This window comes from Miniopterus schreibersii (genome assembly GCF_964146895.1).
Source record: "Miniopterus schreibersii genome assembly, chromosome: 2".
In the NCBI taxonomy this organism is placed as follows: Eukaryota; Metazoa; Chordata; class Mammalia; order Chiroptera; family Miniopteridae; genus Miniopterus; species Miniopterus schreibersii.
The window spans coordinates 99,221,012-99,248,565 of NC_138102.1; the positions used below are offsets into that span (position 1 = coordinate 99,221,012).

General features: G+C 43.7%; 1 protein-coding gene across 1 annotated transcript; it reads right to left on the reverse strand.

Annotated features, from left to right (window-relative positions):
* ALOX5AP (arachidonate 5-lipoxygenase activating protein) lies at positions 1 to 27,554 on the reverse strand. Its single transcript, XM_081128472.1, has 5 exons — positions 27,302 to 27,554; positions 20,436 to 20,535; positions 14,967 to 15,037; positions 10,804 to 10,885; positions 1 to 471 (listed from the first exon to the last, which is right to left on the reverse strand). Exons 1-5 carry the CDS (start codon positions 27,369 to 27,371, stop codon positions 309 to 311), a joined length of 486 nt encoding a protein of 161 aa, XP_080984598.1. The 5' UTR covers positions 27,372 to 27,554; the 3' UTR covers positions 1 to 308.

Sequence of the window (27,554 nt, forward strand, 5' to 3'; positions counted from 1 at the left end):
TTCAAACGTGTCTGCATTTTATTTTAGGAAAACACAAATCTGATCCCAAAACATCTTCAGGAAGCAGGATAAATCAAGGAACATACAGAGTGGGTCTGAGTAACAAATTTGGGGCCTCTGTCATTTTCAAGGGGCGGAGCTGACAGAGAATTATTTTCTTCCAGAAAAAGCAAGGTGAACTCAAGCTGTGAAGCCCGGATGGTCATTAGATTTATTTCCTAAGAGGGCCTGCATCTCTCAAGGGCTAAGCAATGATGACGCCTAGGTATTGATCAGATGAGAGCACCAACCCTGTATTCAGCATAAAGCTAGGGAATGAGAAGCAGAGGGGAGATGGTGGTGGTGATCGTCTTTATGTAGTTTTCAAAGTCACTTCCGAAAATTAGGATGAGGTAATAGTTGAATATGCCAGCAAGGGACATGAGGAACAGGAACAGTATGATACGCTTCCCAAATATGTAGCCAGGTGTGCTGGAAAAGGAGAGAGAAACCTGTAGAAGCTGCACAAATGACACCCACTTCACACACACAAAAAAGTTATCACTTTGAAATACATGGGGTTTAAATTATAGCTCCTTTCACTCAAGAATGCTCCATTTACTTCATATGAAGGATGGAAGTCTCTCAGCTATTACTAGTCATTGAACATATTTCAAAACCCAGCTAAAGAGCCCAGATCTCAAACCCCTCATTGATAAAGCTCAGCGTGCAGCTGTTCTGTGTTCTCCTGGTCTCCTTTGAATTCTAGGTCCTTGACGGCGTGAAGGTAGCAGGCTCTGCTGGTCATCTGGCATTCTGACTGGGGGTTAAGAACCCCATCGACTCATCCAGACCCTCTCTACCCTGCTCCTCTCTGGGAGCACCTACAAGAGCCTTGCTGGCAGCTGTGTATCATGCAGCCTTTAAGGGCCTCCAGGAGAGAAGTGATTGTTTAAATAAGCTAACAAGGCTGGTAGAATCTAAAAGGTGTTTTGGTATCTGAGGCTTCAATCTCCCTGGGAATAACTCATGTTCATTGTAATGAGAGCTGGGTCCCCAGCAAGGCAAGACAGGTATTTTAAGTGAATGGAGGGAAAGAGGCTTTTTATACATTTATACCCCCTATCAAAGGTTCTAATCCTGAACTGCTGAGGCATATCATCAGCTTGGGTCAAGATCCATTTCCCCAGGGATATGTGACCGCCTGGTTGTTCACAGCAGCCACCTTGGCTTCCTCTCTGTCTGCAGAATCTTGTCACTGCTGTGGCTGGGTCCATCTTTGTGGCATTAGCAAAGTCCAGCCAAATGGCTCATTAAAGCTGTTAGGATGGACCCTGGTGAGGGATCTTTTGGCAACCAGGACTCCTCAACAAGAACAGCTAGCTCAGCTGAATAGGTGAGTTAATGCAGCTGAGTCTGATTCTTGCTATAATCAGAGAGCAAAATTTGGTGTCCACAAATTTAATGTTAGAAATTTTATCCTTTTGAAAGGTACCCCAAAGGTTCACAATGTAACCCATAATTTTCCCATGTCAAGAGTTTGAAAACCATTCAGCAATTATAAACCTTCCTGCTTCTCAAAGTGTGATCCTTGGACCAGCAGCATGGAGTTTGTTAGAAACGCAGAATCCCAGACCCTTCTTGGGTCTATGGGATCAGAATCTGCATTTTGACAAGCTCTCTCGGTGACTCTGGGCACATTCACATATTGGAAGCACTGCTAGCTGTGGAACCCTGCTCCTTGACCAGCTGTGCTCTTCTCTCCTTGGTTTTACTGATTCACAGTCATGCTCATGAAGTGAGAAGTTCTATTTCCATATTGGGGGTGGGATGGGGTCCCAAAAGAGAGGGTTATAGGCTGAATTGTGTCCTGCCCAAATTCATACACTGAAGTCCTAAACCTTGGCACCTCAGAATATGGCTGTATTTGGAGACAGGGTCAAGAGGTGCTGAAGATAAAATGAGGGCACTGGAGTGGACCCTGATTCAGTCTGACAGAGGGATGACCATGTGAAGACACAGGGAGAAGATGACCATTACACGACAAGGAAAGAGGCCTCAGAAGAAAACAACATCTCCAACTGTGAGATACTAAATTTCTGTTGTTTGAGCCACCTAGTCTGTGTCACTTTGTTGTGGTGGCCCTAGCAGATGAATGCTGAGTTACCTGCTAATGCTGATAAGGAAGAGAAAAGAATGTAAAGGAGTTTATTTTTCAGACAGCAGACGGAAGGTGTAGAGGTATTAAATTGTGAAAAGTCAAATATTGTGGTGGCTCCAATTTATCACATGAATGAGGCCACCATATGCTCATTACAGAAGCAAAAACAAAAAGGATTTGTGAAGCTGTTCAGAACACATTCAAGATAAATCTGTGGTAAGGAATGAAAAGGTGATGCCTCCTAATAGAATAGCAGTCTTGTTGAATTTGGGCAGGATTTTGCAAAGGTCTCAAGGAATACTACCCCCAAATGAGATGTGTCCTTGGTGCTTTAACTCTTCTCAGACAGTGCAAAGAGAATTTAGCACACGCCCATCATGTGCAGGGCCAAGTGTGAATGGGGTCCTCAGCCAGGCACTTCACTGATGCAACTTAAGTCTCTCAAGCTTGGAGATGGGCTACAACCCTGGAGGTGGACAGATGAAGACTTGCCCCAGGCTCAGGCAAAGCTACAGAAACTGCAATGAAGCAGAACACAGAGGAAGATCGAGGGGCCCCAACAAGGCACATACTGCATGTCAGACCAAACCATCAAGACGTCTCTATTATTGTTTCTAAAAGTTAATGCATATTCCAGACAAGAAAAAGCTAAAGGAGTTCATTACTACCAAATCAGTATTATAAGAAATATTAAAGGGACTTGTTTAAGAAGAAAAAAAAGATCAAAATAATAATAACTACATACCTATTAATAATTACTTTAAAGATAAATGGATTAAATGCTCTAATCAAAAGACATAAGGTGGCTGAATGGCTAAGAAAGCAAGGCCCATACAAGAGACCACGCTGTGTACAAGAGACCCACACACACTGAAAGTAAAGGGATGAAAAAAGATATTTCATGCAAATGGAAAATTTTTTAAAGCTGTGGTAGCAATACTTATGTTAGACAAAATAGACTTTAAAACGAAGGTTATAACAAGAGACAAAGAAGAACGTTTCATATACAACAGCCAAGACATGAAAACAACCTGAGGGTCCATGGAGAGACAAATGGATAAAGAAGATGTGGTACCCATATCCAATGGGATATTCCTGGGCCATAAAAAGAATGAAATCTTACCATTTGCAATGACACAGATGAACCTAGAAAGTATTATGCTAAGTGAAATAAGTCAGAGAAAGACAAATACCATATGATTTCACTTATATGTGGAATCTAAAAAAAAGATATAAATGAACAAACAAAAACAGAAACAGACTCATAGATAGAGAGCAAACTGATGATTGTCAGATGGGAGAGGGATTGGGTAGTAAAAAAGATGAAGGGATTAAAAAGTACAAATTAGCAGTTACAAAATAGTCACGGGGATGTAAAGTACAGCATAGGGAATATAGTCAATAATATTGTAATAACTATGGTGCCAGGTAGGTTCTAGACTTATCAAGGGATTATTTCTTAAGTTATGTAAATGTCTAACCACTATGCTGCATGCCTGAAATTAATGTAACATTAAATGTCAACCATAATTGAAATTGTTTTTAAATAATAAAAATTAGGGTTAGGGTTAAGATAACGTAGTTCTCTCTAAATGAAGTGGGGAAGGTCAGAATGAAATAATTAAGCATGTGTAGAAACCAGAAGTTTTATACCTGTGATTTCCTTTAACTCTCAGAACCACTCTGCGAGGTATGATTAACCTATTTTCCAGGTGGGGAAACTGGAAACAGACAGGTTGAACAATTTGCCTAAGATCACACAGCCAGGAAGAGGCAGAATGTAAATCCACACTTGTCTGTGAAAGGCCAGAGTCCTGCTCTGTTTGCCAAATTGACTTCCTGAGGACTCCTTCAGATTCCAGAGACTAGGAATTGTTTATTAGTTTTGAAATAAATGTGCCCCTCCCCAAAACACACACACACTGTATAACATCTACAGGAAAATATAAAATAGGCATTGTACCAAACAATTCCCATCTCAAACATGCCTAAAACTTCCAAGAAACAGAGATGTGGTGGAAGAGAGGTGAACCCAGGCATTTGGAGACCCAAGTTCCAGCCCCAGCTCTCTGCAGTATGGCCTTGGGTGACTCACCACTCTTCTCTCACCTCACACAGAAATATACACAAAATGTGGGTAGAAAAAGAAAATTTTATGGTTCCTCTGGCTTTAAAATTCTGTTCTTTTCAATAAGGAAATATCACTTTAAACCTGGTAACTTCTAAAAGGAAAAAAAAGTAAGATCCATGAGAACAGGATACTGTCTCCTTTGTTTACCCACTTATCTCCAGTAAATTAGGCCTTCCATAAGTGTATGTCATATGAATGAACCATTCTCAGAAAAGAAGAATGAGCAACCTTCTGTGTTTCCCAAGTTCCAAGTATGTAAGACTCTCCTGAAGAAGTTGTTAAAATGCAGATCCTTGAGCCTATACCCCAGAGGGGCCTGGGAAGCTGTATTTTGAATAAGCACCCCAGGAATGTGCTGCAGTTAGTTGGTGGGTTTCACTTTGAGGACGCCAGCTTTGATACCCATATGCTCACCCAGGAATTCCAAAAGAAGCAAGTTCATTCTCCAGCTCTGGTGAAATAACCGACGGTCCATATTTGGGAGGCGAGGCAGAGACTCTAAAATATTGACACTCCCTGGCAGCAGTGGCTCAATTGGTTGAGCCACATCCTGTGCACCAAAGGGTTGCCGGTTGGATTCCCGGTCAGGGCACATACCTGGGTTGAGGATTCAATTTCACATCTATGTTTCTCTCTCTCTCTCTCCCTTCTTCTTTCTAAGCATGTCCTTGGGTGAGGATTAAATAATAATAATAATAAATTAATTAATTGATAAAATATTGACACTAAAAGGGAAATTGACTGGGAGGGATCAATCTTATGAAAATTGTGCCCATTAGTATGTTGGTAGTTTAATATTTCTGAATTTGCCCCATGCCCCTGATCTCCAGGGTCTCCTTGGGGAATGGTTCTACAGTTCCCAGCTCAGAGCAGGTGATCATTAAATATTTACCAAACAAATGCTGAATAAATGAGGAGTGAGCAAGCAATGAGGAGAAGATGGAGCTGAGTAACCTGAGCTTATTGGCCTTGAGAGTTGCCAATCTTTTCCCACCTACCACTGAGCTGAGAACCTTAAATTGCAGAAGAATTTAGTGGGAGCTCCAACAAAAGGACAGGAAGAGAGACTAGGCCAGTGCAAGCTGTTGAAAGTGGGTGATAAAAGTCAGATAGTCTTGTAATATAATGCCAACTGCCATTGAGTTTGGACCCAGATAGTAGCTTAGAATGAACAAGGAAGAAACTAAGATTCATCCTTAACTGCTGTGTGGTTAAGGAAGCTACAGATGACCCAATCAGAACAGGGAGAAAGGGCTTGGAGAATAGGATATAGGACTGAGAATAAGAGACATAAATTTCTAGGAGGACTAAAGGCAAGAGCTACAAAATCCTTGGAAGAAGCAGATTTGGTAGAGGAAATAGATACATCAAGGAATGTCTTCACTACCCACTGGACTAAAAATGACATTGGAACTTCTGAAGGGGACAGGGCTGAAGTAACTTTTGGAGAAAAGCAAAGATGATCTAGAGCCCAAGGGAGAAATTTCTGGGGAAGGATCTCACTGAGTAGGACCTTCCTCTGTGGGTGAGGCCAAGAACTGAAGCAGATCCTGGAGGCATTAGGGCATTAAGGTGTCCACAGAGACTAAGTGTGACACATCCCACAGACAGATACAGATGAACAAAAGAGGGAGGTCCCCAATGTACGAGGGTGTTAGCAAATAGTTTCTGGAAGGCAGAATTGAAAATCCCTTTGGACCTAGGCACTGAGACTCTCAGGCTAACATCTACCTCAGGCTACATTTTGGTCTAGATTAGGACTGAACATCTTGTCCAGTACACAGCGTATCACTTCTGTTGAAGACAACTGCTCAAAACTCTGTGTTAAGAAGCACTGTGAGGCCACATTTGGTCTCAGCAGGAAAGAACACCATGATTGTTAAGTAATGTCTGCCATCACAGATCATGGGGAAAGGGGCTAGTGGAATCTTCTTATACCATGTATTATGACAGAGACCACAGAGGGATTTAAGAAGTTAGGCCATCAAACTTCCAGTCAAGGTGGCAGAGTAGGTAAACATGGTACTCACCTCCTCCCTCAACCACTAAACTACAAAAATTACAACTAAACTACAAAACAACCATCATTCAGAACCACCTGAAACCTGGCTGAATGGAAGTCCTACAACTAGGGAATTAAAGAAGAAGCCACAGTGAGACTGGTATGAGGGGCAGATACATGGAACAAGCTGGTCCCACACCCATGTGTGGCAGATAAAAATTGAGAGAGCCCTGGCTGGTTTGGCTTAGTGGTTAGAGCATCTTCCTGTGCACCAAAGGGTCATGGGTTTGATTTCTGGTCAAGGGCACGTACCTGGGTTGCAGGTTTGATCCTCGCCCTGGTCAGGGCCCATGTGGGAGGCAACCAATTGATGGCGCTCTCACTCTCTCTCTCTCTCTCTCTCTCTCTCTCTTTCACTCTTCCTCCCTTCCACTTTCTCTAAAAATCAATGGAAAAAATATCCTCAGGTAAAGATTAACAAAAAACAATTGGGAGAAATATCTCAGCTGCAGAGGTCTCCCTTGAGGAACAAGAGGGTTGCAGCCCCACATCGGGCCCCCCAGCCCAGGGTTTCAGTCCCAGGAAGAGAAGTCCCCATAACTTATGGCTGTAAAAACCAGCAGGAATTGAGGCTGAGGCACACAGAGTGCTGCTGGAGTTGCAGGCAGTTCTTCTTAAAGGACTCATGCTTGGGCTTACTCAGACTCACTCCGTCTGAGCTACAGTGCTGAGGCAGCAGCTAGAAGGTCACCAGAGACACACAGGGAGGAGCTGAATTGTCCAGCATTAGGGCAAGAGCTAGGGGTAGCTTTCTTCCAGGCAAAAGTGCAGGCAGATACAATTGTTCCTTTGATGAGCTTCCCCCGCAGAGCCAGCAGGTGGGTGCCATATCTGAGACTCCATCAACCTGGCTCACACTGTTTCTCCTGCCCTGGTGATTCTGGTAGGCCCCACTGCACCTAGCTTTCAGGCCCACCCAAGCTGATTCCAGTGGTTTTTCCATATGAATGGCCTGCCTTGGCTCATGCTTCAGATTTTCCTAAAATCTCTCAAACAAGCAGCATCTGGCCCAGTCCTAACACTAGAGGCAGCCACCTTGGTTCACAGCTTGGCATTTTCTGGGCACTGTCAAGCCCAGCACAAGTAGCAGCCATCTGCAGAGCTCTTTGTAGCTCATGCCGGGTAGTCCCAGGCAGAACAGGGACAGTGGATAACCTTGGCCTGCACCTCCTGGCAGGCCCCAGAGCCAATGTGGAAGCACCACCACCCAACTACCTCCACAAACGACACATTCAAGGGGCAGACTCAGCAGGCACCAGAGCCCTACTAAAGTAAGTCCTGCTCTGTGAGGTGGGCCCTTACTCAGCTGATCATCCACTGTGGTTGGAGGTCAGTGGTCACAGCCAGTCCTTACAGCTGATCAGCCTGGGGGTAAACCCCTCCCATTGGTGTGCCAACAGCAGTCAAGGTTCAACTGCAAGAGAAGGGAGTACACAGCCCACACAAACTGTGCACCTTGAAGGCCCAGCTTGGGTGATCAGGAGGCTGTGCCACTGACCCTACAGAACACCTACTATATTCCACCACACTACCAAGCCTGAGAGATGTAGCAGCTCTACCTAATACATAGCAACAAACACAGAGAGGGTGCCAAAATGATGAGACAAAGAAACATGTCCTAAATAAAAGAACAGAACAGAACTCCAGAAAAAGAACTAAATAAAACAGAGACAAGCAATTTACTAGATGCAGAGTTCAAAACACTGGTTATTAGGATGCCCCATGAATTTAATGAGAACTTCAACAGCATAAATAAGGACCAGTCAGAAATGAAGGATATACTAAATGAAATGAAAAATAATTTACAGTGAATCAACTGTAGAGTAGATGAAGCTGAGAATCAAATCAGTGGTTTGGAATAGAAGGAAGCAAAAAATACCCAATCAGAACAGCAAAAAGAAAAAAGAATCCAAATGAGGCTAGTGTAAGGAACCTCTGGGACAACTTCAAGCATATCAACATCATGGCGGTACCAGAAGGAGAAGAGAGAGCGCAAGAAAATTGAAAACCTATTTGAAAAAATAATAGTAGAAAACTTCCCTTACCTGGTGAAGGAAATAGACTTACAAATCCAGGAAGCACAGAGGGTCCCAAACAAGAGGAACCCAAAGAGGCCCACAGCAAGACACATCATAATTAAAATGCCAAAGGTTAAAGACAAAGAGAGAATCTTAAAAGCAGCAAGAGAAAAGCAGTTAGTTACCTACAAGGGAGCACCCATACGACTGTCAGCTGATTTCTCAACAGAAACATTTCAGGCTTGGCAAGAAATATTCAAAGTGCTGAAAAGCAAGGAACTACAACCAATATTACTCTACTCAGCAAAGCTATCATTTAGAATTGGAAGACATATAAAGAGCTTCCCAGATAAGAAAAAGCTAAAGGAGTTCATCACCACTGAGTCACTATTACATGAAATGTTACAGGGTCTGGAAGAAGAAGGAGAAGGAGAAGGAGAAGGAGAAGGAGAAGGAGAAGGAGAAGGAGAAGGAGAAGGAGAAGGAGAAGGAGAAGGAGAAGGAGAAGGAGAAGAAGAAGGAGGAGGAGGAGGAGGAGGAGGAGGAAGAGGAGGAAGAGGAGGAAGAGGAGGAAGAAGGATGATGTTAAAAAATATGAACAATAAAATGGCAATAAATATATTTCTATCAACAATTGAATCTAAAAAAAAAAAATAAATGAACAAGCAGAACTGAAATAGACTCATAGATACGAGAACATTTTGATGGTTGCCAGATGGGAGAGGCATTGGGGGGATGGTTAAAAAAGGTGAAGGGTTTAAGAAGCATAAATTGGTAGTTACAGAATAGTCATGGGGATGTAAAGTACAGAATAGGGAATATAGTCAATACTCTAATTACTATGTATGGTGTCAGATGGTGCAAGATTTATCAGTATGATCATTTAATAAGTTATGTAATGTCTAATCACTGGCATGTACACTTCAAACTAATATAATAATGTATATCAAATGTAACTGAAAAATTTTGTGAATGATTTAAAAAGAAGAGGTTAGGCCATTTATATTTCAATGAGGTCTGGAGAAATCAAATACTTTTCAGATTTTAAGTCCATATTTTATTGTTTATTTTTGCTGTTCTGTCCATTTCCTAGTACTAATTATCTTTAAAATAAGAAAAGCCTGTGGGTAAATGGACTAATTTTGTCATGAGTACAGATTGTCTTAGATTTAAAGCAACTTTAAGACCTCAGTCAAGTGGTGACAGATAAAGAGAAAAATTGTGACCTGGCCAAATCCTTGGGACTTAGGGGAGAAAGACAGGGCTGCATCGGAAGCCAAACCAGGAGAGCAGAACCCTCTTATTTTATTTTGATAGACACACACCCCAACTCCTGACAGCAGATAATCTCCTGGGGAAGGCAGAATAGAGGCTTTCCCAGGTAAAAGAGAATAAAGAACATTATTTGGGACAGTGTTGGTAAGGATAAGAGAGATAATGGAATTGTGGTTTTAGAATATAACCAGGAGTGCCACTAGAGAGGAGTGAAGAAGACATGAGCACCAGGAAAGAACTGCTGGCTAAAGCCATTATTCTCCGGCTGCCGCTCGCCACTGAACCACCAAGTCATTTAGCTTTGCAGCTCCCAGTTCCCCAGAAGTAATGCTTTCACCTGCTGACCTCCTGGGATGTCACTGCCTTTGTTGCCGCTGAAGGATGCTATCTAAACAGAGAGCCCATTAGCCACTAGAGAAGAGTGCTATTGTAAAAGGCTGGGAGGGGTGTGAAACTAGACAAGGAAGAAAAATGGAGGGGAAGGCTGGGCTCGACCTCCCAGAACAAATTCCTGGCTCTGCTACATTAGGAATCCTGTTCTCTTAGGTGTACTGTCACTCAAATGTTCTGTAAGTGCCATCATTTGTTTTACTAGTATCAGATTTTCCAAACCAGGTGGAGTGGGGGTGTCACAGCAGCGTTAGCACCATCTATAAGCGAAGCAATGGGGACTGCATTCTCAGTCCCCATCCTCTGCCTGTGATTGTACCTTATGGTCTCAACATTCGTTCTGGTGGCCTCCGGAAGGTCTGTTATTCAAGAGACTTATCACATTGTGCAAGTTTTAGTTCTCATTTCTCTAAGCAAACAATGAAATGTTCCACTCACCAGAGGCCCGGAAAGCTAGACATAGAACATCAATCAAGCCTCAGACTGTGAAGGGTGGGGGTAGAGAGTATGAAGTTGCAAAAAATGTGCAGCACATGGTGTTAAAGCACCTTTTGTGAGCCCAATACCAAGGGAAGGAATTGTTCACTGTTCAATTTCCCCAGCTGTATTTTCAGAGCTCACAAAGTTCAGGGGGAACAGTAGGAGAGCTCCTAGTCAGCCTTGGCCATTCCACCTCAAGTGGTCCCCCAGGCCCTCAAATGCTATGCAGAATATGGTTGTGAATTACCACGCTCCCTGTTCAATAAGTGTGACTGCTCCATGGTTCTGAAACATTCCCAGTGCCTACCTCTGAGTTCTCTCTCCTAGGTAGCCAACGAAGTACTTTTGCCTCACGAACAGGTACATCAGCCCAGCAAAGGCAGCAGGAACTAAGTGGAGAAAGAAAAACACCTTAGTTTCATAGATGCCAAAACAGGCTAAGTTAACATAATTTTAATACAGTCATTGTGCAATTACTTCTCATCACAAAATCTAGCAGAGGCTTCAGGTTCTGACAGTCTGGGCTGATGTAAACTTCAGCAAACAGCCTACGCCTAGAAGAAATCTAGGAATTTTAATAATAGTGATGTTAGAGGTGGCCAATAGACATATAAAAAGATGCTCAACATCACTAATCATCACAGAGATGCAAATTAAAACCACAATGAGATTTCACCTCCACCTGTCAGAGTGGCTATCATAAGTAAATCAATAAGTAACATGTTGATGAGGGTGTGGAGAAAAAGGAATACTCGTGCACTATTGGTGGGAAGGCAGACTGGTGCAGCCACTGTGAAAAACAGTATGGAGGTTCTTCACAAAACTAAAAATAGAACTGCCATATGACCCAGCAATCGCACTTCTGGGCATATATCCAAATGCAATCCAAAACACTAATTTGAAAAGATATATGCACCCCTATGTTGATTGCAGCATTGTTAACAATAGCCAACCTAAGTGTCCATAAATAGGAGAATGGATAAAGAAGAGGTAGTACATACATACAATGGAATATTACTCAGCCACAAAAAAAGAATGAAATCTTGCAACATCATGGATGAATCAAGGTGGTATTATGCTAAGTGAAGTAATTCAGACAGAGAAAGACAAATACCATATGATTTCACTTATATGTGGAATCTAAAGAACAAAATTAATGAATAAACAAAATTGAAACAGACTCATAGACACAGAAGACAGACTGATGGTTGCCAGATGGGAGAGGATTTGGGAAGCTAGGTTAAAAAGGTAAGGGAATTAACAAGTACAAATTGGTAGTCACAAAATAGTCACAGAGATGTAAAGTACAGCATAAGGAATGTAGTTAATAATATTGTAATAACTACGAATGGTGCCAGGTGGGTACTAGACTTATTAGAGGAACCACTTTGTAAAATACATAAATGTCTAATCACTATGTTGTATGCCTGGAACTAATATAATATTGAATGTAAACTATAATTGAAAAATTAAGATTAAAAATAATAATAGTGATGTTACTTTATATTGGCATCATGGGATTATTTATCAAGTATTTTCATATCCACCATCTAATTTGAATCCTTTCCACATGACCAGTATCATCTTTTCTGTTTCCAGATGTGGGACACTTGGTATTGAGTGGTCAAGAGGCTTGTGTATGACTGCCAGGTGGTAGATGTGTCTGTGGGGAGGGAGGCAGACCCCAAGCCCAATTCTGAACCTAGTTCTCTTAAAAGTATACCCTTCACCTCTGGGCTTCCAGGCAGCGTAATGTTCAAACTTCTCTGAACAATTGCTACAGTTCAGAAAAGGTCTCTGGAGGAGGAGATTCCATTTGTATTCTAGCCTGTGACGAGCAGCCACAAGCAGCACCCAAATAATCCTGCAGTCATGACACTTGGGGCTGAGTCAGAAAGCCCAGCCCCACTAAGACTGCCATCAGCTGGAGCAGATACTTAATTCGATCTACATCTGGTCAAAGGGCTGATTACAGCTTTCCTACCTATCAGGAATAATTGAGAGTCAAAGAGAAGCATGGGTATGCAAGCACTTGGAAAACCGGCCAGATTTATTGTGCTGACCAAGCACTTTTTATATGTCAGCACTGTCAAGGTTCTTTGGGTACATGGGTCTCCAGTCCTCTCAGCTACCTGGTAAGGAGCACATTACTGTCACCATTTGGCAGATAAAGAAATTTAGGCTCTGGAAAGTCGGTTTACCCAGAGTCACCTACCAAACCAAAAGACTCATGAGGACAGCCATGCTTTGCCAGCCATCATCTCTGTGCCTGGCCTCATGCCTGGCACATATTGGCTTTCTATATTTCTCAAATGAATGAATAAATATCAGATAGGTGGGCCAAGGAAGAGGTGGAATTTGAAAACAGGTCTGAGTTCAAAACAGTATTACCACCACCAGCACCATTAATAATAGCTGCAATTTTATATGGTTCAACCCAATGTGCCAAGCACTGTGTCGGGCTGAATGCACATTATTTCACACAATCACCCTGTTTTACACATGAGGAAACTGAGGCTTAGGAAAGCAGAGTAACAGCCCAGGGTCACAGCAGCAGCAAAAGGTGTCCTCAGAATAATCCCCAGTCTGTCAGTCTCCCAGACCCATGTCCTTTCCACAACTCTGCCTTGCTTCCCAAAATACTATTGTTATATGACAAATGAGGAAACAAAAGCACAGAAGGAACTGCTTGTGAAGTTCATCCTGTTCTCCAAATATCACAAAATTGTCACAACTCACAATTTGCTCTAGACAAAGTTTTTCCTGGTTCATTCACTATTTAGGCTCGGAGTTAACTTAGTAGCCCATCTCTTCAACTACATTGAACGATAATAGGAGTCAGGGTGGGAAATGGTCTCACTTGTTGCCCTCATGCCAGGAATGGTATGGACCTCTCTGCACCTGGGCTGCCTGGAACAGCGGGAGAGGCACAGTGGGTGCAAATCTGGGTTCTACAATTCTAAAGTTTGAGCAAGCCACTTGTCCCTCTGGAGCTTGGGCTCCTTCTCTGTAAAGTAAAGGATTTGGGCTATAATGATCCCAAGGTTCCTTTCAGCTAAGAAATTCTACCATCTATTAATTGATACGAACAAGGATTTACTGACATTTCATCCCCTGGCAATGCCAACACATGTTTCGCCAGGGAACACATAGTCACAGACTCCGACACACCTGTAGACTCCCTTTGTATTTGTCTAGCTGGAACAACTCTATATTCTTCATCGAGTATCATCGAAAACAGAAAAGAAATCAGAACTCCTAGTCTAAGCATATTTTGACCTAGTTTTTCAAGTCCTCCTGGACATGTTCCTTATTTAACTCGGGATAGAAAGTGAAAAATCAATAGTGAGCTTGGTGATAGCCTTGTGGAGCACAGAAAAAGGCCACAGGGCGTCCCTGAAATGGCTTCTCTGCCATCCCTCGCCTCTCTTCTCTATCATTGCCCTATTCTTTGCCTTCGCAGCATCTCTCACTCTTGGCAATAATTTACCCACTCACTGATTTTCTGTGGTTCATCTTGCCAATTACTATGGGTTTCTCCACCATCTCTTTATTGGTCACGGTATATCCAAGCAAAGGGCTTGTCACAGAGTAGGTGTTCTACGTACGTGTGTTATATAAATGAATAAAGTAAAAGGCTACTTGTGAAAAATGCAGGCTATAGCCCAAGAGACCTGGGCCCTCAGTGTGGTTTGCTATTCACCAGCTGAGTAACCTTGAGCAAATGACCCCATCTGTCTGAACCACAGTGTCCTCAAAGACGGTAGGGGGAATAATATGCACTCTGCCTACTTTACAAAGTGGGAGGAGGTGATTAGGATTAAATATTCAGCAGAGAACACTAGTAGCCTCTCCTGATACACCCTGCTGGGCCACAGCATGGATGCTGGCCATCTCATGCCACTCCTCCACCTGACACAGTGCCAGTCTCCAAAGGGGACCAAAAAATATTACTCTGGTTTCCATTTAATTTTAAATCCACTCTGGGAGTCAACTTTCTGAAGTCAAGACTGTGGGCTGCTGATAACCAGGGAAGGCTAGAGACCTGGAATCCAGCCCATGACTGCAGACTTGGCCCGAGGGAGGACTGCCAGGCTGGAAGCTTATTAGCAGGAGAGCCAAGTGACAGTAGTCCCAGAATAGATCCCTCTGGCACTCTCATTTATAATGCCCTTGTATCTGAGCTAACACTGCTTAAGGATTCTGAGTCACATTTAGCCTTAAACCACCCTTGTCAGTGCAGTCACTCTCAACCAGCCCCCAGGGAGCCAGCATTAGCAATGCATTATCACACCAATCCACAGGCACAGAGCAAGTGGGAAACACAGCCTGGGCTGGTGGGGGTCTCACCTCTCCAGGGCTTCACAGATCAGAGCTGGAGGTCAGGCAAAGTCTTTTCAACAAAGAACCTGAACTGAAGCCTCCTCAAGCACATTTTAAAGAGAACACAGAGAGAAGCTGCTGCATTACCTTGGCTGCATAGTAGCCCTGCAGTCCAGAGCACGACAAGGAAAGTGGGGTACGCATCAACACAGTTTTGGCTGTAGAATAAACAAATATGAAGAAAAGAAATCAACAAACATGTCACCACAGTGTCATCTGAAAAATACCTGAAACCTCAGATTAATAAGCACCATCACACGTGGAGCGCACGCCCATTCATAATGCCATGTATACCCTTGAAGACTGGCACCAGTCGCCACATCAGAAACTGACAGTGGTGTAAAGCAACACATGTTCAGAACCCATTCACTCTCTTCCTCACTGAAGCCCATTGGTGACTCAGTTTCTTGATGGATTGGCTTTGGCAGAGTTCCTGCTCCTGGCTTTGCCAAAGTGCTTCTGGAATTGACAGTGAGCAACGCAGTGGCAGCAGTCAGGGTAGGGTGGCAGGGAGAAGAGCCCAGCTAAAGAGACCTTTATGGCAGACACACAGTCAGCTCAGACCCACAGGCCTCCTTCCTCCACAATTAAAGGGCCCTTTCAATTACATTGGGTCCTACCCAGATAATCCAGAACAATCTTTTTACCTTAAAGTCAACTGGTTACTCACCTTGGCTTCCCCTTGCCAAGGCTGAGGAAGGAAAGGTGAGGTCACACATTAAAGAAACCAGGGTGGGTTCAGAAAAGCTGATGTTCAGAAAATTTTCTTGCTGATTGTGTGATTGCTGTGTGCAGGGCTCAGTTCTCACTGCCACCAAGGGGCTCTCGCTCTACACCAGGCACTGTACCAGTGTTTTACACCTTCATCTCACTTAAGCTCACCACGAACCTGTGAGTACATATGGTGACTGCATGAGTTTTCGATGGCGGCTGTAACAAGTAGCCATAAACTTACTACCTTAAACAGGACAAATTTATTATCTGAAAGTCACAAGGCCAAAATAGGTCTCATTGGGCTAAAATCCAGGTGTCAGCATGTCTGCATTCCTTTCAGAGGATCAGGGCAGAATTTGTTTCCTTGACTTTTTCAGCTTCTGGAGATCACCTGTATTCCTTGCTGGTGGCCCCTTACAACCTCAAAACCAGCAATGGGTGATCAAGTATTTTTTACACTGAAATTGCTCTGACACCAAATCTTTTGCCTCCTTCCTCCACAATTAAAGGGCCCTTTCAATTACATTGGGTCCTACCCAGATAATCCAGAACAATCTCTTTACCTTAAAGTCAACTGGTTACTCACCTTGGCTTCCCCTTGCCATGTAATATAACATATTCATAGGTGCCCAGGGCTAGGATAGGGGCTATAATCCTTGAGGGGCCGTGACTCTTCTCACAACTCCTCTCACATTTCAGATGAGAAACAGAGGTTGGGGGAAGTTGAGTAAGTTGCCCAGGTTCACCCAGCCAGGATTCACACACTGGTCAGTCTAACTCTAAACCAGGTATGTTATAACTTTGACTCTAAGAAATTAAATAGCGAGTGTCCTGTTGAGAAATTTATAGTCTAGGTCAAGACAACCAATACCCATATCCATGGAAAAACAACCCTTGTAAAGGAAGCCCAGAAGGAGAGGCGTAACACAATAGGGTGAAAGGGTATGGAATTAGGATTGAGTCCCTGACCTGATATTGACCAGCTGTTGGTCACTGGCCCAGCAATCTCTCTAAACTTAGTCTCCTTACCTGTAAAACTAAGAGACTGATAATGAATAACTCTAAGATCCATTTAAGCTCCAAGAGTTGGTGGTCTAACTGGTGGCTCTCAGGGTCTAGTCTTGGACCAGCACAATCCCCTCGGGGAACTCTTGAGAAATGCAGATGTTAATGTCCACCTCGGACCTCCAGCAGTCTGTATTTTAACAAAAGTGATCCTGGTGCATGTTCAGGTTTGAGAAGTATTGGTCTCATGTAATTCAAACTGTGCAGGTAAAAGCCAGAGGCAATTTTTAAAATATATTTGGCTTTTTATCCAAATTCTTTCCTTGGATTCCTTCATCTGGATCCCTCTTGATCTGGTTCTCACGATTTTCCTCCCGGATCAGCTATGAACACCTGTTCAAACTAATAGGGCCCTGGGCCTCAGGGGGACCACAGGGAATTCTAGAATTACCAGCCCTGGGGCCGTCCCCTGCAGAGAACCCAGAGAGGCAGGCAATGTTCCTGGCCACAGGGGCCTTTCTGTCCTTCTGATGATCAAAGCAGCCTTTATTGGAGGAATCAATGAATGTAAAAGTTAAGAAACCAGTGTGTCTTACGCTGGGATACAGACACAGGAGAGAGTAGAGCCCCGCTGATCTCATTGTCACTTACCTAGAGGACGGGCAGGAGCTCCTTACAAATACCACCTGGGGTGAAGGGCATGGAGAATAAACAGGTCCCAGAGTGATACCTGCAGCAGCTATTCGCGTGAACATGACCTCTACTCATATGTTATGAGAGGACAAAGCTGCAGCTTGAGGACTGAGAATGTGACCCACTTCCAAGTTCAAGGAAATTAGAGTGAACATCCTTTTTTATATAGTTGAATAACGTCTTGTATCTGATGGATCTAATATCTGACGCTCCCACAGTTGGAAAGTTTATTAATACTGAAGATCGTCCTTGCTTCTGCCTCAGTCTCATGCTTCTGCTTTGGTTGGTTGGCTGGTTATTTGGTGGTTTTAAAGTACGGATTTTGTCTGGGTGACGCCACATTCCTAAAAATTCTGCATTGACCAAAGGATTTGCTCATTAGACAGAATGTCTAGTGATTTGACACTGGATCAGCCATTCAGTCATTCCTGCCTATTGTCTTAAGTCACTGTGTTCCCTAATAAAACAGTCTGCAGAGTCAAATGAAACTCTCCCAGCTGTAAGAGAAAGGATTCCTCCTGTGGATTTTCAGAATATGCCCCAATCCTGTCCCTCACTCTGGCTCAAGCCCGTACCTTCCCCCATCCAGGATTCTTTGACATGTCTCCACCTGAACGAAGCCCCATGCACACATGGGCCTTCTTGACAGAGAGCCACTGCCAGGATGAATTCAAGTAACTTTGGTCAGTGATGTAGTGCCTCGTGGGCATTCTTGTGGTCTTCAAAGTCACAAAGACTGGGTCCAACGTGGGAATACCACTTAGTGGCTGTGTGAAAGTGAATGCATCTCCTGGCCTCACGAAACCTCAATTTTCTCATCTATTGGAAGTGAATGAAGACATCAGTAATTCCTTTCCTGGATTGTTGTGGGAATAACATGAGATAAAGCAGTGTCTTGCTCACAGGCAGCATTCAAGAAATGGTGGCTATTCTTGCCCCAGTGTCTTCCTTGTTAGAATCCCCAGTGAAATTTGTCTTTCCTATTGACAAATATTTATTATTCCAAGTTTTCTTTTGTGGAGACTTTTGTGCCATTTTTTTCTGCAAGACAAAACTGACAACCCCATTTTTTATTTCATCGCCTTAGGTCTAACTATGAGCTACTCAGCAGATCTTGCAACAGCTCACCAGACTACACTCAGTTTGCTGTGCCACACGTTCATTCTGCTGTGCCAACATTTTGATGGAGAAAAGAACTCGTTGCTACTTTCCCTTTCACTTTTCACTTTTCTCCACCTTTTGGAATAAGATATGGAAGCACTTAGTGTTTTGTTAGTTAGTTAGTATAGGTTAATTTAAAATAAGTACATAATAGTAATTGTATCAATACTAATTAATAGACTCAATGTAGATCTATCACCTTCAAGTGATTTTAAGTGAGTCTAGAGTGGATTCTGAGGGGTGCAGGGAAGAAGGAACATGAGGGTGGTATTTCCCAAAACGCATTTTGTGAAACACCTCCCCTTCTTGGAGAACCAAGAATCACAGTGTCCCTTAGCACATTGAAGGCTCTCAAAAAGTCTTGCTGTGCAGAACTTGTTCTTCTTGTAACACCTGTCAACATCCCACAAACTTCTCATCTATGAAACATGTACTAGGAAATTAGACATCTCCTCTCTGCAACCTGTGCTTACCTGCACTAATGGGGAAGGGTCTTAGGTCCATTAACTGAGATTTTTCTCCAAAAACCAAACTTTGGCTGCTCTACCTGTGTTCATCTGCTGTGAACAGGGCTTTGAACTATAATTTATACCCACGAACAGAGAGTCAAAGCTGAGATTCCTTTTCTCTCTCAAATGCTGGCTCAGTTCTGCCCTCATGGGGCTGGGGGTGGGGCAGACCATTATGGAGGCAAAATCTGAGCTGATGGGCCACACTTGGCTGTGATGTCTGTTTATCAATTGCCCCATGATCTTGAACTATCTGTATCAGTCAACAATCATATCTTATACTGAAAAATATGCATTGAGCTTTTTAATTATCAGCATCATTTATCTTTCCTGCTACTTTTCCTTCATAACCAGTCTTTAAACATTTATGATCATGCACCCCATCAACCAAAAGTTTTGATCATGCAACCCTCTAACAGATACGTTTTACATAAATTATATACACCTACTACTGTCCATTTGTATATTAAAAATGAGTAAATCTTAAGCTTTTATTTTTTTAGATAGCAAGGTTAAAGACATGTTGTCTTCTTCTTGCACCCCCAGGACTCACCTTTCTTTGGTGCTTTTGGAGGTCCCTGGAGAAGTTCTTGCTGGGGTTGGCTTTCTACTGGACTAACACATCACCCAGGCCCTGTAGCTTACAAGAGGCATGCAGACTTGGGGGCTGTGGCTTTTGCCAACATGCCCGGGCCTTTTGCATTGATCCCCAGCACCTTCTATGACCCTCCAGTTCACAGTCAAAGCCTTCCTTTCTTTCAGGCCTCTAAATATAGGCCCAGAGGAGCAGCAGACACATTTGGCTGAGCCCTCTGTTTAAATGCATTTTGCACAGAGGGAAAATGAGGGTTTGAATAAAATCCATTGCATCCCAGGTAGCAACGGCTCCTTCACTGGACTGTTCAGGTGTTTTCAAACACCTTTTATATTCAAAAGCAAAGAATGAAAGGTAGGAAAGCCATTGCATAATTCCCCCATTTTTCTGTTTTTGTTCTGATTGCTCAAGCTGAGCAGCATTATGAAATGTACTGCCTCACCCCCAGACTTCCACTGAGGGGACCGCAGAGTCCATGAGTGGCAGGCTGCTGCCAGCAAGTCCTGCTTGTTGCTTCTGCAGGTGGAAGGTGAGGAGCAGCTGGTTTTCATGGTATTACCTCTGCACTAACCACACAAGAAACTGGTTAACTATGTAACTAAATGACTGGAATAAGGCTCTGGAACAAGGGGGAGTTGTGGAGATCTCACCCCCAGGGTTCCCACTTCCTTTCTCTTAACTCACTTACTGAGATGGTGAGGGGTTTCCACAAAGCCTCCCAGGGGGAGTTCTACCTCTCCTGGGAACCCTGCCTCCCTGGCATTCTGAAGGTTGGGCCAGACAAACATATGGCCTTGAGGGTGGCTATCAGTCCAGTAGAAAGGCCCTGGTGCCCCTGCCCCCAATTTGTTAGTCAACAATGTCAGGATTTGGACTCACTTGGCAGTATAGACCCGTTCAAAGGCAAGTGTCCCTGTCCTCTGGAAGCTCCGCCCAGTATGGGTCTTGCTTTCATGCTCCACCTTGTGGGCGAAGAACCCTGCCAGGGAAAGGTTTACATTTGGGTTATAATCAGCATACTCTTGAACCTGCCATCTCATATCAAATGTTAAGAAAAAAATGTCCTCCATCAAATGTCATTTAGCAAAATTTATTCAGCAGCTACTCTCCCCTTATCACTGTATTTGCTGTTGGTGGTGCAACCATAAGCAAGACATAGCCCTCTTTCAAGGACCTTACAGTTGAAGGAAATAAATGAAGAAGTAAAGCAGAAATTAGTCTATAGCAATTCACACTAAGATGAGATTGAGTGAGAACACAATGCTATAGTGGGGCAAAGGAGGCAACCTAATTCATTGTTCAGGTTACAGAAGAATTCCTAGAGGAAGTGACACTTAGAGTAAAATCTGAAGAACAAATATGAATTAGCTAAGCAGGTGGAGGGGCAGGAGACAACAGAAAAGATCACTCTACCGAAGTAGAATGGAATATGCAAAGGTCTAGAGGCAAGAATTGTCTTTGGTTCAGTATGTCTAGCTTATGATGGGGAGTGGAGAGTTGGGAGTGGAGAGTTGGGAGGTTGAATTACAAATGAAGCCAGAGAGATAGGTGGTAAATTGTTCTTTCAATGATGTTTATCTATTATCACTTGTCATGTGCCAGACACTTAGCTTGCATCTGAGAACAAAACACACAAAGAGCTTTGGCATGGGGAGCTTATGTTCTGGCAAGGACAGAAAAGGAGGAGACAGACCACACACAGGAAACCAAACAAATCAATTACAATTATACAGTGTGCAGAGCTATGGGCAAAGAGAAAGCGGAGCATAGTATGGGGCCATTGGAAGTGCCCTACAGGTTGGACAGAGTGAGCCTCAGTGAGGAAGCAATAAGCAAACCAAGGCTTGAAGATGATGATTGAGAAGTGTCCACTGGATTTAACAGTGTGACTGAGACCTTGATGTGAGCCATGTTAATAAATTTGGAATTTATTTCCATCTCAAGAGCAAAAAGGAGTCATTGACAAGTGTAAGCTAAGCCATGGTGTAATCAGAAAGCCACCCTGTTTTTAGTGTGGGGACCATGGAGAGGAATGAGACCAGGACAGGGGAGAAAATGGGAGGGAGCTGATTAGAATAATGGCTGTGGGATGTAAGAGATGTTGTGGAGGAGACAAGAATCCAGAGGGTTTTCTATAGATTGGACGTTGGCCCTGGGGAGTAAAGGTCTCTCTCTCTCTTTCTCTCCCTTCCCCTCATTTTATTCCTTTACTCCTATTTCAAGAGTCAAAAGGGCAAAGGAAAGTGAAATCGTCAGGGATCCATCCACAAGGTTCCCTTTCATCAACTTCTTATTAACCTCCTCAGAAAGACATGGAAAAGATGCCTTATATTGGAATAAAAGCCTTTCATGGTTTTCTGTCTGGCAAAAGTGCATTTCTTCCCCCAAAATGGGCTCATTTTGAGCCCATCTCCAGGGCCAGCTTGTATGAAGGAGGATCTACCATACTGCGAGCTCTTTGGTAGGCACATGACAGAATCCCTTATTGGGCCAATGTTGTTCCCACTTTGTAGATAAGGACACTATGGCTCAGGGAGGCTAAATAATGATGTCAGAGTCACTCTCTTGGGGCGCAGTAAAGCTGGAGATCAGATCCAGCTGGGCCTTTGAGGGCATGTTTTCCTCTCACTGTCTCACTGATGCTCACTACAAGGCGCCTCTCAGCTACACAGGGTTTAAACACACATTTATCCATTCTGAATGTCTCTTCTTAGCACAAAATCCAGTAGAAAATTCTAATCATTGTCTTTCCAGAACCCAAGGGGACATCTTGACCTCTGAACATGTAAACTGGGACAGTATTAAGAAAGTCAGAGGTTATTTCTGCAACCAGCATCACAACTTGACTGTACTTCCCTGAGTCAGCCCTTCTTCCTCTCCTTGCTCAGAGGACAAACCCTTTCCTGTTTCCCAAGACTTGACCTTGACCCCATTCTTGCTACTTCTTCAGGTCTTTGTTGCATTGGTGTTTTGCTTATTTTCTGAACCTTCAAGCTTTTTTCCCCCCTCCTTCTCTTTACCTTGGAAACACACTCAAATCTTTCCTATTCTTAAAACAAAATGAAAACAAGTCTGTCTCTATCCAGTATTCACTAGATCTATCTCTCTTTCTTTCTAAGCTAGACTTGAAAGAGTTGGGCTACCTTTGCTCACTCTAACTCCAGCCCCTTGTTATCCTCAACTATGTTGCAGAAACTGTGAGTGCAAAGACCATTAACACACTTATCTTGGCCAGCTGCTAACATCAGGCCAAGCTAGAGAGAAATAGAGATAGAGATCAGAGACAGAAGCCTGCAGACCACTCCTGAGAATCAACCACACACTGGGCACTGCTAGCTGCCTCACCTATGTTATTTCATGCAATACCTTCAACCTCCACACATGGTAGTTATTAATAAGTCTGCTTCTCAGTTGAGGAAACTGAGGGTGAGAGAAGTTAAATAACTTTTTCAGGATCTCATTTAAAAATCATGAGATTTTAGTTAACTGCAAAGTTAATATGAGCGAGCAGTGTCATACAAATCTTCAAAAGAATATCTCATACATAGATTATTTTAACAGAATTGCTGTCTGGGTCTCAGGAACAGTTTGCCTGCACAGGAGACACCTATCTGTATTTTAGAAAGGACATGGCAAGATGGAAAGAGCAGGCAATGACAAGGGACTCTGGAAATCAAGACCTATGAGAAATGATGTGTTGAAGAAAGAATATTACAGCTGATTTTGTAAACACAGAAGCAGCAGGAACAGTCTAAGCTTTTCCAGAGGACAAAAACAGGACCAGTGGATAGAAGTTATAGGGCAGATTTCACCTCAGTATTAGAAAGAACTTCCTGCCCTGGCCGGGTAGCTCAGTTGGTCCCAGTACGCCAAGGCTGCAGGTTCAATCCCCAGTCAGAGTAAATACAGGTATCAACCAATGAATGCAAAAATAAGTGGAACAACAAATCAATGTTTCTCTCTCTCTCCCTTTCTTCCTCTCTCAAATCAATCAATAAATAAAAAATTTAGAAAGAACTTCCTGGGTTATGAGTTCTTGAATAAATGAATTTGAGGCGATATACATAGTGTAAGCATCTACACTTTGGAGGAAGTTTGAATCCCAGCTTCACCACTGCTGACTCTAGGACCTTCAACCAATGGTCTACCCTCTCTAAGCCCCACTTCTCTTATCTGTAAAATAGGAATACTAATAATATATTTCATAGGATAGAAGGATTAAATGAGATAATATTATGCCCAGCACAAAGGACTGTACTTGACACAGAGCAAACTCTCATTACATATGACAAAGGGCAGGGCACATTCAGTGGGTCGAGACTCTCCACTACAACAGTATTCCTGTAGGAGCTGTTGAGGATGTGTGAAGATTTCTGCACCGGGGAACTTCATAAGTCCCTGATCCTGTTTCTAAAGCCCATCAAACCCCAGGCTAGGTTTGTGAGGTCTTCCGATATGGAGGCTCATGAGACTCACTGTGTGAGTGCGTGAGTTGGACGTAGCAGGGAAGGCATGGAGAGATAGGTAGACCCTACCGGCTCTATTTCCCTCCTATCACAGTTCTCACAAACCCTTATGACTGCAGGGGCCATCATGTCCCACTTCTTGGCTTCAAAGTAAGAAGAGACTTGAGGAGGTTGTTGCTCTTAGAGGAGAGAGGATGATGCTAACTCCTGCAACCTCCCCTACCACCAGAGTGGCTGAGGTAACAGTTCTCCTGCTGGAAGACACCTTTTCCCTGCTGTCACCAGTTAGACTTGCTCTCTCCTCCCAATCTAATTAGTTTGGCTTACACTGGAAATCACTTTCTCCAAATCTGTGTCCCACCTTTGCTCCATGTCAAAGCTGCTGGCACTTGGGAAGGAGAAAATGTAGGTCCTCTGGGTGCTTTTCACAGGGAAGGTCTCTCTCTGTCTTCCCTAGGAGACCAAGCTCTGGTGATTCTGGCTTAGCTTTCTTAGAATGATATATTTCAGGCTTGTTCTGCATTTCCATGCCTACGTTCTGCTGGATCAAGCTGGAAGAGGGCCATATGTTCAAAGATCTTGATGACTAGAGAACGTTTGGGAGGCAGAGGAGGAAGTTCCACCAGGTGGCTGGGCCCCAGCCTCTCCGGAATATGAGCTCCCACATATTGAGGTGTAGCAAGGCACAGAGCCCCAGACACTGGAGTAGACACACACGGACTTGTCTTGGGACAAAGACAAAGTGTGCAGTGCCTGGCAACAACATGTAAATATTTCTTAAAACAAACAAGAAAGGTTTGGAATGACGTTTTGTGGGCAAGGGAGGGAAAGCATAGTTTTTGCATATTTTCCAAACCCTGTAAGGTAGATCTGTGGCTGCTACATTGAGGTTGATTAGAATTGCAAAGAGAAGCTCTGGACATACATTTGGGCTTTTGTGTTTGCCTAGAAACTCATGGAGAAAACAAGCAGAGGTGCTGTTTCCTAAGTCATGGGGATTTTTCTTGTTCCACTACATGGCACGTTTAACAGTTATGAACGAAAAGGCCTCACACAGTAAGCTCTGCACTGCATGGGAGTTCAGGTCTGTGCCCAACAGGGGTGCACGCTTGTCCTGAGCCACCCAGAGGTGGTGGCAAGGGCTCTTTCTGTGGCTTCAGTTTGTCCCTTCCCAAGCACTAGGTGGGGCAGCACTGTACAAGGCCACTATGCCCCCATGTTGCTGGAGCTGCTCACAGGGGGCTGGGGAGGGACAGAGACTGGGGGGGGGGGTCACGTGGGGTCTGCCCAGCATGAAAAAGTCTCCAGCCCCCAAAAATAGCTCTGTGCTTGTTCATACTTGTATCTCTCTCACCAGGAAGCCTCCATTCCACTCATCGGTTGGTGGAACTCTGTGAGATCATAAAGATAATATCTTTATCTATCTAAAATGGCCTTTAGATTGTGGTTAAAACTTAGACATTTGGCCATCTATAATCCCTCCTCCCCCACTGTACCAAAGAACTTCTTCTTAATAGCATCTGCCAAAAATAATTAAAATCTCACCATCTCTGCTCAGGGTTCCCTAAGCCATTACAGAGAAGCCCAGCACCCACTCGACAGTCCAGGGCCAGGTCTTGGTGCATCTCCCTTAGGAGAGATGAAGAGACTGTTCTTATAACTGGAGACACTGCAGCAACCCCCTCAGCTCCCCGTCCCCCAGGTCTGAACTGAGAGGAAGCAGCTCAGAGTGAAGGCCAACCTCCATACTGAGCTCAGCCCTGTCTTCACAGGCAGTGAGAGGGCACTGGCTGCCTGACCGGAACACTTGTCAGCTGTGTTGATGGGTCTATGGGGAGAGGCTGGAGCAAAGATCCTGCACATAGCTAAATGGGCACTGCCTGCCTTCCACCCATACTACTGCCTCCCAGAGAGGTCCTTGAAGGCTTCCTGCCGACCTAGTCTGCTCATCTGTTCCCACTGATCTTTCCCTCCCTGGGGGATAGGACACTGCCTAGCATAGAGCAGGGTCCATGTAGGGTGCTAAGGGATGAATGAGCCCCTTGCTCATTTACAAGCTGAGAGAGGCTGGGCACAGTGCCCACATGAAACAGCAGTGGCTTGAGGAAATGGCAACCTAAACAATCCAGCTGTTCCCTCCCGAGCTGCAACTCCACTGCCATGTGATTTCGTATGAAAATGTTTGGGTCATAAAGTTACAAAATGCTGTCCCATATAAGAAAACTCCTCAGAGTGTGCAGAGTTGGGCCTCTGGTGTAGGGGCCACGGGGAAGCCTCACTCTGTGTCCAGAAGGTTAATCACCATCTTCTGTCCATATTCAAATTGGGAGAAAATATCAGAATATCCCAAATTGATGAAATACTCAAATTTCTAAAGTGTGATGGTGTGTGAACATTCATTACCATTAAGTTATAGTGCTGTCCTTAGTAAGTACTCTCCTTTTTTCTCTGTCTTAGTAAATTGCATAATACAAAGCCCCTGGATACTTATAAAAAGAGTTTGATGCAATCCTAACTCAGACCCTTAAAGAGAGAATCCTACATAGTCCTAGCTTTCTCAGGTCTGGGTATTTTACTTGTTTCTTTAAAAACTGATAGCAGGACTAATGGGTGTGCAACCCCAAACAAAAAAAAATTTACCCTCTCTCTCTCTTTATGTAAGTATATAATGCATATGGGAAATACTTCAAAAATTATACGTTGCTAGAGGGGAAAAAAGTATTACAAAAGACATGTTTCTTCAAAAGAAAAAAAAAAAAGCAACACAGGTAAAATAATGATAAGGTGATTTTCCTTTCACAAATCCCCAAATTCACTTTTTTTAGCCTGCACTTGACAGTAACCTCAGATGCACTGAAGTCAGCCCAGCTGCACAGAGTAAAGTCTAGTGTCTGAGTGAACATGCCTCATTTTCCCTTTCCAAGCTTCTTGCTCTCCTCTCTGGCCCCACTAACTAATCATAGTTAAATGCGGATTGCGGGCCCCTCGGTGAGGGACTCTGTAAAGCCTTCAGGTGGCTGCCCTGGCACTGCAAACCTGGTTAGCCATCACCACTAAAGTGAAAGAAAGACCAGGACAAGCAAAACACCCAATCCATGCAGAAGTATACACACATCTCTATATACTCAAATAAAAAGAAACAAATATAGATAAAGCAAAAGTACACAGAGAGAGGAGACAGAGAGAGAGAACTCAGAGAACTGTGTAAGTCTGACTTTCAAACAACTAACAAATAAAATTTCCCCTTGTTTTCCCTCCCAAGTGAGAGGCTTCCCTTACCGTTCTGGACCACGCTGATGAGGGTGACGATGGCCAACAGGACAATATTGCTCAGAGTTTCTTGGTCCATGTTTGCTTCAGGCTCACCAGCGAGGACTGTTCCGTGGCACACACGCCTGCACTGTGCAGGAAGGGGAAGTGAGGGCCTGCACTCTGTCTTTCATTATTAGAATTTCTGAAGGTCCCAGCACAATTACACAGTGCTTCCCCCTCTCCCTCCTTCACCAGCCACCAAGTGCCCTGGCTCAGTGTG